The sequence below is a fragment of the Pagrus major genome, chromosome 18 (genome assembly GCF_040436345.1).
Source record: "Pagrus major chromosome 18, Pma_NU_1.0".
NCBI classification, from domain to species: Eukaryota; Metazoa; Chordata; class Actinopteri; order Spariformes; family Sparidae; genus Pagrus; species Pagrus major.
In genome coordinates, this window is record NC_133232.1 from 35638911 (window position 1) to 35651963 (window position 13053).

General features: G+C 42.2%; 1 protein-coding gene and 1 long non-coding RNA gene across 9 annotated transcripts in view; one reads left to right on the forward strand and one right to left on the reverse strand.

Annotated features, from left to right (window-relative positions):
- Positions 1–13053, forward strand: part of LOC141013825 (uncharacterized) — a 54005-nt gene that overhangs the window by 38607 nt on the left and 2345 nt on the right. For 4 of the 6 annotated variants that reach the window (XR_012180453.1, XR_012180455.1, XR_012180451.1 and 1 more), the window contains one exon: positions 1263–1423. The exons of the other annotated variants lie outside the window; for them this stretch is intronic. This is a non-coding gene — a long non-coding RNA (uncharacterized lncRNA). The remainder of the gene's footprint in view (positions 1–1262; positions 1424–13053) is intronic. 6 annotated transcript variants of the gene reach the window in all.
- The window catches only part of LOC141013822 (teneurin-3), a 218128-nt gene that overhangs the window by 33677 nt on the left and 171398 nt on the right, over positions 1–13053 (reverse strand). For all 3 annotated transcript variants that reach the window (XM_073487698.1, XM_073487696.1, XM_073487697.1), the window contains 5 exons: positions 11866–12012; positions 11124–11340; positions 5792–5911; positions 3231–3492; positions 1207–1474 (listed from right to left, as the gene is read on the reverse strand). In XM_073487698.1, coding sequence (XP_073343799.1) covers positions 1207–1474; positions 3231–3492; positions 5792–5911; positions 11124–11340; positions 11866–12012 — 1014 coding nt within the window. The remainder of the gene's footprint in view (positions 1–1206; positions 1475–3230; positions 3493–5791; positions 5912–11123; positions 11341–11865; positions 12013–13053) is intronic.

Below are 13053 nucleotides of genomic sequence, written 5' to 3' on the forward strand. Positions count from 1 at the left end.
GTGCTCCAACATTCATCCGTCTTAACCAAATCCCCGAGCCTTTTTCAGACTGAAAAGTTTTACAGCATAACATTAATATGCAAGTGTTACTACATGTAGTTTTGTAAAAACAAGATGAAGACATATGAAGTGCATGCTAATGCAGTATTAGTCTAAAAGAGTCACCACCAATTTTACTGATTCAAAGTGTGTTTACAGATCTTAGGATACTACTACTGAATATGTGAAAGAAGTATATAAAGCCTTTTGTGGCTCCATAGGAAGCTGTATATAATCTGATAAACTGCCTTCAGTGATTACACTCAGTGGCTAAATTGCATTGTGGGTAATGTAGGTGGAGTTACCCTTTAAAGATCCAGTATGAAGGATTTAGGTTGTATATTGCAACCAACTGAACACCCCTCATCTCACCCTCCCCTACAGTGGCTGCTAAAAATCGTCTCTGAAGTCAGCGATCAGTTTGTCTGTTCTGGGCTTCTGTAGAAACACGGCAGTGCAACATGGCGGTCTCTGTGGAGAGGACCTGACAAACAACCAATCTCACTCACATTCACACCTACGAGAAATTTAGAGTGACCGATTAAACTCACTTGCATGTCTTTGGTCTTGGGGAGGAAGCCGGATATCCGGAGAGAAACCACGCAGGCACGGGGAGAACATGCAAACTCTGCACTGAGTTTACTAGAAATATTATATTCCATTTTTGCCAATAGATCCTCCTAAATCCTACACACTGGACCTTTAAAGTGACACGTTAATTATTGTTATTTTTAAAAAATCCTAATTAAGATATTCTGTTATGTCTGATCCAATCAAAAGATTCTGTAATTATATGTCATTAGTTTTTACTGTGACTATCGACTCTTTGCTGGATCATTTCTAAGGCCACTGCCTCATCGGCAATATTTAAGTCACTGCACTGCTGCTGCTGAAATATCATACATGCAAAACAAAGAAGTCAGCAAAAGAGCAGTGGCCTTCAAAAATGCAGCACTGGGGGATTTCAGGATTTCACACAAACTACTAAATCTTTATTGCACAACAAAAGCACCGCCTGGCTTAAATAATCCTCAATTTGAAAAAAAAAATAAAATCAATCTTCGAAAGTTCAACCAAGGTTCATCGCCTGAGGGAAGCCGGAGTATCTGAGAGTGAACTCACGCTTACACAACATCTTCAGTCGGCAGCTTCACAGCAGGTACTCACCCACAGCCTCTGCAAGGCCAAAGACCTTCTGATTGTAGGCGTCTGTTTTATCCCAGATGAAGGTGTACGAGAGGTCGGGGAAGGCAGGGAAAGACTTCTGGAACTGACGGCCCATGACGGCCACCATCAGGTGCACCTTCATCAGGCCGAAGGGGAGACGATCCTGGGTCAGAAGCACCTTGAGGATGGGCTTGTAGCCAGCTGCCCTGGAGCTCAGGTAGACCAGGTTGAGGTCACTGCCTGGTATGGCCACTTGCTCATGAAGAACCTAAGATTTTAATTAGCAGTCAGACTGGTGCCAAGTGCACAGCGTGGAGTACAGACTTAAGTAACTAGAGCAACGGGAGTTTGCTGGTATTAGATGTGGTTACAGCATGTAATACATTACAGTATATTTACAGTATATGATAATAAAAAAATATTTGGGTTCACTGTTATCATTCACAGGGTTTCTGCAGGTTTTAACAACTTAAATTTAAGACATTTTAAGATCATTATAAATGCAATTTAAGACCTATTATACATCCATGCTGGCAAAACAGTATGAAGGATATGAAGGAACCTCTGAGTCCCAGAATTAAGTAAATTATTTGTATCATAATTAAACATGAAAATCCCCCTGAACATGACTCATGTTCAGAAACGGTAGCCGTTTGCTGCTGCCATTTAATCGCACCGTTTTGTTTTTCTGACTTCCAATGCGACTGATGATATTACACCCTGATTAGAGCGTCTTCTTGCAGAAGGTGCAGCTGGCTTCAAATTCATTATTTTCAACAGGCAAGAACTAAATCCACTGTTCTCCAGCCAGATCTGGTTGGAATTTGTACTTACCGGTATTAGATGAAAGTATTGTAACATGAACCATTTTTTAACTCATTTCATCCAGAGGTAGCCATTTTTTTTTTATGAGGAGACACCACGTGGGCCCACACACTGCACAACACACTAGCTCTGATAAAGTCTGACATGTCTGCATTAGGGGTTATTCGTTCTATGTTGATTTCATTTTGTAGTTTTGTTTCAGCAAGTTCAATGCAAATCTTAACCAAAAACACATTTAAAGCGAGACTCAAGTAAATGCAATCAATGATTAATTTTATAATTCAAGATTTAAGACATTTTAAGGCCTAAAATTCAGATTATTGGACTTAAGACTATTAAAGGACCCATTGAAACCCTGCATTCAGTGAAGAGCAGCTCAGCCACACAAGAGAAATGTTCTTTGTCAGGTTTATATAGACACACAAGCTAATCAAATTATTTCCTATTCAGTGAAGTCAAATATAATTTTTGTTCAGCAGCAAAAATCATACTTGATAGTTCTTAGTTCCTTTAAGACCGCACTTTTACACAACAATATAGTAAATTAACATTTATGAACACACGCCATGGGCAGTAAATGAATTATTCATTATTTGAGACTGTGGAGAAGAAATACTTTTACTTGAACACCACGACTGTAACACACTCAAGTCTTGCTATTTTTATTGTCCTAGTTGTGGAACAGGTTTCACCCGAATGCTCACGTTGAAGCATGTCCAAATTGTCGCGAACAGATCTTTTTTTTTTCCTAATCGGTTTTAAACAGCAGAAGCTGCAGAGTCACATTTTTGCATTTAGGGATTTTCAATTCTGATTTGAGCCAAATGGATACAAACCAAATCCTGGGGCATGCAACCTCCATGCGATGTGCCCTCAGAATTTATCAGTATTACTGCGAGGCAATTTATGGCTTAGTATTTGGGGAGACGCCTCAATTCAATCAAAGCTCAAAGGCAAACTGAAAGGCAAATCTGACTGTTTAAAATAAGCGAGAGAAGCCATGGTAAAAGCAAGATAACAGCATTATCGTGACTCTGTGTTTGTGTATTTTCAACGCTGCTGCTTGTAATGTTGAGATCAAACGTGGGTCAAATTATTCAAGTCATTCAAAAGCATCAGATATGAGCGCAAATTTGGAATTGACCATAAAAGCGCTGTAATGCGTTCTCCCTGGGTCACCTCTGCGATTGCCGTCTCACCTGCGTCTCGGGGATGATGGGACTGTCCTCTGGGGAGCTCTTGTAGAGCGTGGAGAGGGGCGTAGCCAGGATGAGGGGGTTGGGTCTGATCAGGCCGGTAAGGTAGCAGCTGGGGATGTCGTTCTCTTCCCTCTTCATCACCACTGTGTCCATCACGTGGAAAACGTTCCAGGGCAGCCACACTGTGCGGTGCAGCGTGGGGAACGGGGCGCGCTCGTAACTCAGCGTCAGAGAAGCACCGCCGTTGGCCAAGAGGTCAAACCTTAACACAAACCCAAATCACGATTTGATTAACTGAATTATTAGCAATAAATAGACTGTATTTACTAATGTCTGTGCAACGTAAGAGTTTACTACAGTTTGGGTTTTATTTTCATCGTTGCAGCCATCTGTTCTATTGGCTATGATCTATGTATATCCAAATCTATATACAGCCAATTATACAGAAGAACTCGTCAATTAAAGACATTTTTTTACTAAATTTTACTTCTCACAATAAGAAATAAAACATGGAGGGGACTTCATCTTTAGTCTCACTGAAATCACATAGCAAACAAAGTCTTTCCTCTTTAGGGAAACCAGTAAACCTGCCTGCTTCTGTACAGCAGCTGATGATAATGTTCCCTAACGCAGGCTCCACACTGTTGTCCTTCTTTTGTCAGACAAAATCATCCAATGAAAATTTTAGGTTTTTGCCAAACATCAATAGATGATCTTTCCTAGTGCAGCAGGAACAATTTGTGCTGAGCATCATGAACAGTACACTGTGATCTGTTTTGAAAAATAGTAAATACGTCGGTCATACAAAATTAAAAGTATGAGACGCTCTTCAAGCACATTAGAAAGTCGAACAACTCACAGTTATGTCTAACATTAATGACACATGAAGACTTGGCTCTATAATTGTATGTCTTTAATCACAATGTTGTAATTTTGCAAACAGATAAAGTCAAAGTCAAAGTTGAATGGACGGAGCAATATTTGAATCCTTTCTCATCTCCTTAGTACTCATGTTTTTTTGCGTCATGTGACTTCTTCATAGCTTTGCTCTAACGGTATCACTGATGAGACTGATGGCCAGAAGTATGTAAATAAACCTCAAGCTGTAATAAACTGGAAGTTCCCTTAAAGTGTTAAGTAGTAAAGTAAATATTTATGTCAGAACTGAGCCTGATTATGCTTTTTCAACGGAAGAGGGAACTTTTCCTGATCAAAAGTATTCCCTCTGTACAGCCTCCATATATTATTATCATTCACTGAATCTAATTTATGACTTTTGTTTAACCAGGCATGGTGTGAGGAGACACTTTATGGTTGGATTTGGTTTGGAGTCTTGGGAGTTTTCACTGGCGAACTGGTTTTAATTAGTACGACATTACTCAGGGAAAAGTTACTGGTTTGGAAATGAAGGGCGACTCTTTGAAGTGCTGCTCTATATATTCGGCGAGCTCCACTACCCAGGGGGTAAAGCATCTGTGTGGTGACATTGCATGCATTCACATGCACAAAGACACACACACACACACACACACACACACGCATACACGCATACACACACACACAGATTCCAATGCTTATGCACATCTCTCATGCACGCACCCACACCCCGAATGACACACACGCCAACAGCCAAGCTGTGCAGCTGACCTAAAACAGCTTCCTTCTCAAGCTCTCTCCACTTTGGGCAGTGGGGAGCGCACAGCTGCAAGAGGCCAGGCTTTGATGCTGCCCCCCCCCCCTTCTTAACACACTGAGCGGATCTGTTGGCTAACCAAGTGTGATTATCCCCGACCATTTATCACGCTCCTTGTCAGAAGAGTTACAGGGCGGAATATCTGAAGAAATCAGCTAATCCTCAGCTATCCGGGGACCCAAGGATTGTGCTTCATAACAACAGCTGTACAATTCTCTGCCACTCATAAGCCTTTTATTCCACACTGGCAACACATAAACAGCCTCTATGTGCTGAATTTGAATGAAGGCGCCGGTTCACTATCTCCGACGGCCATCTGCAAAATGAAGCTCCTACCTGAGGTGAACCCTTCCTCTAAAATATATGACATGCGTTTGTCTTGTATGTATTTGCACTCCCATTATTAAGAACCCGTCTGCGGTAACGGCAGGAGAAGGTCAGACAGTAATCCCATGTTTTACTACACCGCGGGCAGATTGATTCTACCCTTGCTGATTCAATGCATTTTAAACAGCCTGGTTCAAAATGGCCTCCACCACTGTGACATTTGCATGAGGAATTGTTCTAGGGCACAATGTGCTGCTGTTTCAATTTGTTTTGAGCGCTTCTTGGATAACTGCCAAGACGACTCTGCCACTATTGGACAGCTATTTTTTTTGCATTTTTCCATACTGATGAGGGGGGACAGCAGTCATGCCACAAATAAATGGTTGCACAGACATGGGTTGGCCCTAAGGGCCAAGCTAACAACGGGAGAGTGCCCATGTTTATTTGGACATGTAAATCAGTGTTTATAAGTGCAGATGGATTGCTGTGTGCCCCTGCATGCTGCGCTGACTGATGCATGTGTGCACAGAGTCTCACTTACATGCCATCTTGACGTGTGATGGTGTAGCCGTACTCCGGGTAGTGCAGAAAAGACACGTTGACTCCAATCAGCGGCGTCCCGTCTCCTGTGAGGACCTGACCTCGGATTACTGACGCCAGGCTGTGTGGGCACACAAACACAGAAAGGGCTGAATAAACAAACAATGCCAGCCGGCGTCAAACACGCAGCCACAGCAACAACGCTGCTCACAACTGTCATCCCTTTGCCAGCGGCACTAGCAGGAAGGTATGATTTACTGACCGTTAGGAATACACACATGTCAGTGGTTGTTATTCATAAAAATGCCACCTTGCAGAGCACCTCTCTGTCTCTGTTTACCGCTTTTAAAAGCCCATAACTCAGTGAGATGTAGTTTTCCAGACATTAAGGACTGAGATTTTGCAGCATCTTGAGCATTAGGGCTGCAAAGAAAAGAATCATATTGTGATTATTTTGACAGATATTACAATATGAGTCATGATGTTGGTGTTTTGCATTTCATGTTCACAGAGAGAAATATAAAAATGTTGATGATGTGATTTTTGCTGGCGTCTGTACAAAACAGGCACGCTGTCTTACACCTAGAGGTTTGTAGGCTGGGGCATTCTGAAGCACAACAATGCTTTATTAATAATGATACATTGTCACACATTATGCCTTCATCCAAAAATTGCAGCGCCAGCCATTTGGATAAACATTTAATTAATTGTTCAGCACATTTTGCACGTGTGTTTTGTCATATCTATTCCACAAGGATACAGAAATTAATGCATTTTTAACAGTTACAGCAAGACGCAACTTATGAAACCATGTTCAGCTTTTAGGGCAATTCAATTTGTGAGTCCGGCACAGAAAACAGTGGGTGTCAAAGCTAAGAGTGGAAAGCACACAGCACATTATTGAGCCACTAAGATTTGCTGTTAAATTATCATTCTACTCAGTAAAGCCAACTTGGTAAATGAAGTGTACAATATGCCCAGCAGTAGGCACATCAAATGAGATTCATGAGTGAAATATTCACAGTGTTGCTATCACTCTGACCTCACTGAATTAAGAATTTCCCCTGAATTGTATTTTCGAGATGTGTGATCCAAGCGTGATTATTCTTGCAAGCACTTTTTGCTTCCAGAAAGAGCTTATTGTCAGTGTCACACCCCGAGTCTTATGCTCGCTAGCGTGATAAATGTCTGTGGTAATACTTGCGATGAAAGATAATATATCAACAAGAATTGTGTTAGAACAAGCTCTTCAGCTCGCTAACAGATATCCTCTTGATGTGAGAAGTTGCAAAAGCTCGATGGCTGACGTGTCAAGAGGCACTTTATAGGAATTCAGAACAACAAAATGCAACGCTGGAGGCAGACTGTCACAAAGAAGAAAATCTGTTTGAAAAATGGGCTGAATGTAACCATGAAAAAGAATCGCCAAAGCAGTTTAAAAAGGTGAGAAGGAAATCGGAAATTTGAATGCAAAATAATTCAAAATGTTCAGCAAAGAAAACTCTGAATGTGAGGGGGTCCTTTTGGTTTGAAGGAGGAAGAAAACACACCTTTCAAAAATAAATGTAGGCGAGGTTTTCTGAACAAAGATCCTCTTATCCACCAGTATTTGTTCCGTACATTCACACCTGGTGGCTGCCTTATATAACCCACCTCCTACTGCTGACCAAAGAGCACTGCCACCAGAGCAGGTGGGGGGGTTAAATGCTTCACTTAAGAGCACCTCAGTGGTAGTTAGTCCAGCATGAGAGAGCATTACTCATTCACTTTGCCCACCTAGATTTGTGCTGCTGGCAAATGGATTTGCTTCTGGTCAAAAGGCTCTCCACCTCCAGCCTCGCCTCGCCTGCTTTCACTTAAAAAACTGTATTTTCTTCGGCATTTTTGCTTCATAAATCACGGACACTGAAGGTTCATACATGATTAAAGGCTCAGATATCCTCTGCGATTATTCAACATGACTGCGGGGCCTTCAGGTAAAACTCGCCTAACGGCGCTTCTTGTTCGTGTATCCTTAAATGTGAAGTAATTTGTTAAGTCAGTCCTTTATTTGAAGGTAAGGAGAGGGGACACTGCGATATTTCTCCATCAACATTTAATCATTCCCTCCTTCTGAACCACAGTGCAGAATTTTAAAAGCGCTCCTCCACATTTGTCACTGGTGGGCAAAAAAATGTCTCATTTTGCCACTTTATCTCCGGGTCATTACGTATATGAGACGAGGATGATCAACAGCTTTAGCCTCTCTTATTTCCCTCCCGCTCTTCGCCTGGCACAACCATCTCCCATCCTTTATTTACCGGCTCGGGGAACAAGGCCACTTAAGAGCCCCGGCGAAGGTTCACTCTTTCTTCCCTGTGTCTCTATTAATCTTTTGAGAGGCAGACGGATGCTGGGAGAAACGAACCCCCCCCCCCCAAACAAACGCCAAGTCACACACCACCTGCTGAAACCCCAGAAATGAATCATATAATTCATGCATTCTTATCTGTCTTTGTCTCACACTGGCTGTAGAAAAACACCATCTGAAAACCCAATGGGAGACTTGTGTGGGGACATGCGATACGGCTGGGGGACTGGTAGGGGGGAAAAAAAAACACTCAACCACAACACATGTTTTATTCTCTGTGCTGTACGCGGGACAAGTTTACTGCCGGGCTCTGAAACCTGACCGCACATTGAAATCTGCTCCCTTTCTCTGGATTTACACAATGCCTTCTTAATAAAAAAATAGAGGGAGAAGAGTGACCTCTAACTGTTTCCCATCTCCGTACCTTTAGACATCAGATACTCCACGACTAGGCACCACAGTCACCGCTGCTTTTGGAAGTCTTGATGCTGTTCTGGCATTGTTCCAGCGCTTCAGAGACTTTTTTATAATGTATACTCTGCAAAGGCTGTCAATAAATTATTCACCCCGTAACCTCGAAATGTTACGAAATGAATGTTTGAAAAATATGGGTCTCCAAACAAACCGTGAAACTACTAAACTCTACTTTGTTATCTGACGCTTTCAAAACAGTTTTTTTCATGTTTGCTGTGTTTGTGCCTACAAGACACACACCAAAAAAAAAAGGTAATTAATTTTTGTCTGATTTAGTGGTATGCATGTTAGCAGAGCCTCTAAAATGCACCGTGATGTTTCCGACTATAAAACTAAACTTCTACAAGGAGATAAAAAAGGCAAATGAGTATTTTGAGCAAGAGAGCTAATGCCACTGCCAGACATGAAATCGACAGTAAGCTGAAGACAATGAGGATGAGGATTACTGAGAACTCGGCTGGGTGGGAGGGGGGGAATTGCCTCATTCTATATTTTCAGTAAAGCATGCTATTTACATAAGGATTACTTTAAACTATTGGAGGAAATATTCCCAAAGCCTTCTGCACACAGTTGGCAATCATTTCCCTCTCCATCAGACACAAAACAAACTCTACTCATGATTCTGAACAGATGTGGAAGTGCACTGAGGTTTGGGTGAAAAATGTGACTCTGCCTGTCAGTGTGCACATTGTATAGCCCAGTGGTCTATTCATCGGGTGAGGAATGTTCTTCCTTTATGTCAAACTTTTTTCATCAATGTTGTTACCTTGAATAAACACCTTAAAACTTTCCTTCCAGGCAGAAGTTAAAGGAAATGTGTGGTTACATTGCAAAGGTTTCACAATGAATGAAATTGCCCCAACATTGGTACAAAGATTTCATTCAGTCTCAATCAATGTCAGAATGTCTTTGAACGGAAAAACTAAAAAACTATCTTTACTCTGTAGGCGGCTCCCGTGGTTATTGTACCGAGAACTATACGCCACAGAAAGGATGAAAACAAGACTTAAAACAGATTTCTAAGAGCACCGTTCAATAAAGTTCACAGTGACAGTGTGTGTGTTAGCATGCTACTGTAACTGTAACTGTACTGAACACAAAGTTCAGGTGATGCTAATGTGAATGTCATAGGTTTTTATCATGAACTAAAGTATTTGACAAACTAGAATGGCACTAAGAAGAGTGCATACCTCCGCCAAGGCCCAACAGTCCCCTTTTTTTACTCGTAAATATCTCGGCCACGTAAATATGCCTGATTTTTTTCACCAAGAACCAAATGCTTCATGTCAAAAAACGCCCTATCTCACAATGAAAGTGAGAAAATAGTTAATGGGGTCCATATACACATTTAAAGAATTTTGACTTTTTTTCTTCAAGAAACGGTTAATCAATTTCCAACACAGTGGGCGATTTATTTAATAGTTAACAGCTCATCAATGAACACATTAGTCATTGCAGCTGTCGTTAAGCTATCGCCAAAGTTATTAAAATTTGCCATGAGGGGCATTTCAGGGTGATCAATAACATCGTTGTCAGGACATTTCAGTAAAAGCCAAATCTGTCGACCTGCTGGTGGCTTCAGAAGGATCCATCCTTTGGGAAACATCATGGTTGGCACACAGTTTATAGCAAATCCCATCAGGTAGTCATTGAGATATTTCAGTCTGGACCAAAATGGTGGACTGACCAAAGACCAAAAGATCCACAGAGCGAAAAAATAACTAAAACACTTCAACAAAACATAAAACTGCACCTGTATGAATTGTGAAACAAAAGAAATCACTTGTAACGCCGTCTAAGTGGAAAATTGTTCAATGTGTATCATAAATTACCAACAATAGGTGCAATTTCTATAAATGTTGCACCGAGTAATGACATACAAAACATAATTCCATATATCTTTGATGTTAAAGTGCAGAATACCATTAACTTGTTTGCTCTCTGCAGACTCTCTGTGATGGGACCGATTTTAATGTTCGGAAAGAGTTTCTAGGAAAAAAAAAGCCTTTCAAGCAGATATCAAAGAGAAGTCTGTTTAAGTGTGCCAGTCTTAGATATTCAAATAAACTGTGTGATGGGCCTACTGATGATCAAAAACAATTACGTTTCTGATAAAAGATATACATTAATGTGCGGTGAAAACAGACTCCTGATTGAAATGTTTGCTGTGCTTTCCTTTCCAATTGGGAAAACCACAAGGTTTTGTTATCTCGGTGTAAGAAAGCTAATCCCCGTGTTCTCACAGTGATAAGTGCTATTTTTAGCAGGGAACGAGCTCACTGTTGAGCTACTTAATCTTGACTGGTAAAAGAAATAAACTCTGGTGGCAGTGACACCACTGTAAACACACTTGTCACTGTGACTGCAAAGACAAAGAGATGCGGGATTCTTTGACGTGTTCGAGTGGCTGCCCAAACACAGGTGTCTTTCCCAACTCGTAATGAGACAGCAAACAGCCAACGTGATCCAAATAATTAAAGAGCTGTCAGTAATTCATTAAGCCGCTTACCTGCTGTTGAACGTGTTGTCCCAGGGTATCACGTGACTGCCGCTGGGACCAATCAAGAAGCTGACGCGGTCGTAAAAGCCCTTGGACGTGGGTTGGGTGGGTGAACTCTGGCCCTGGCTGGCGATGGCAGCGGGGTCAGGCGAGCCGCGACAGTAGGTCTGACCCTGGCAGGCGATTTGAGTGCAGCAGTCTGGGTCCATGCAGTCCACGAGCCCATCTGGAAAACAGAAGGGACAGACGAGACAGGGAGGGAGAAGCTTTGTTGACCTGGATCGCATTAAGGGAACGTGTGAGCATCTCCATTTCTTGTGTTGAGCTCTGGTGCACACAGATGACTTCTAGCATCAACTTAAGTTCATTAAAGCGACAGCTGAGATCTGGAGCTGACATGAAAGTATGAACTATTTCAAAGTATGTCACCTAATATGAACTTCAAAAAGTTCTGGGCTTGCTGATGAGGCTAAGAAGCAGTTTATTAGCTCCGGCGTGTTAATATACACTCAACTATTCTTTATAATTGATCTACTGTATATTTTAAAGCATGCAGCTTAACAATCTGCTCGGCTACATCATTTGCATATTCTTTCCAGTGATGTTTTATGTATGATTGATTTGTTTTGTTTGTTTGCACTGTCACCGAGGAGCCACATCAAAGACAATGTTTCTGTCTTGCACAATACGAGATTCACAAACGAAGCCGATGCTAAAAGACTATTTGTACAAAGCTTTTACTTCTCCCTACCTCCCTCGTTATCCTTGCCATCTGAACAGAGAGTTTCGGTCGCTACATCGCACCCCAGCCCTCTCCATCCTGACTGGCAGATGCAGTGCCAGACGTTCTGATCCAGGACGCACCTCCCGTTGTTGTTGCACAGCCCGGGGCAGCCGTCTGTCAACACATCATGTACGCGTCAAACAGCCGAGCAAGTCAGAACAAGGAAATCAAGAGAGGGGGGTGGTGGAGGAGGAGGAGGAGGAGAGGGAGACAAGAGCGAAGGGGGCATTTAAGAGTGGACAGGGGCAGAGGAGGGACAAAAATGATAAAAGACAGTATTGAGTGAACATACAGTACGATACACCTCTGACAGGACTGGGGGGATGTGGGGAGGGCGTGAGGAGTTACTGTCGTTTCACATGAGTTTCAGAAGCCACACTGAAGAGTGAAATGTGTTGGATAAAAGAGGGGAAACCTGCTGAGCTGTTTGCAGGTAAAAGGCCAGTTGGAGTCAAACCCTCGTGGCAATATGGGTTTTTTGTGTTGAAATAAAAAAAAGAAAAAGTTTGAATGATTCTTTAGAAGTTCAAGTGACTTGTATTTTGGTGTGATTTTCAAATCAAGGGCTGCCTTGGAGCCAAATTCACTCCACTTTTTTTTTTTTGTGTGTGTGTGTGTGTGTGTGTGTGTGTGTGTGTGTGTGTGTGTGTTGGAATAAAGATTTAAAGGATTCTTTGTCGAGTTCAAAGTTTGCCCGAATCAGAAGGCCGTCTTGCAAGTCCATTGCTGAAAATAATCAAAGTGGGACCAGCCCTGTTGCAGATGTGAGAGAAACACTCATGTGAAGTAACGGCAACATCAAAGGGAGAGGGAGTATATATGTAAATAGGGGGAGAAGTGTGGGAAGAAGAGGGGAGGATCTAGAGTCTCTACATATACAGAAAACAGAGCATTTGCTGCCAGATCGCATTCCTTCTAGTGGAGGGAGTGAAGACAGGGAGCCGAAACATGACTGAACCACACCAGTTTTGGCCGTTTAATCTGGCAGACACAGGGAATTAAGACAAGGTGGGGAAGAAGGGACCGTGGAGTCTGTGTGAGACTGGTTAAGACGGACAGGAGATGAGGGGACATATCGGGGGGAGCAGGATCACAGCAGAAACATTATGATCGACTCGGACATAGAACAGGTGTATATACGCCGTGCTAGGAAAG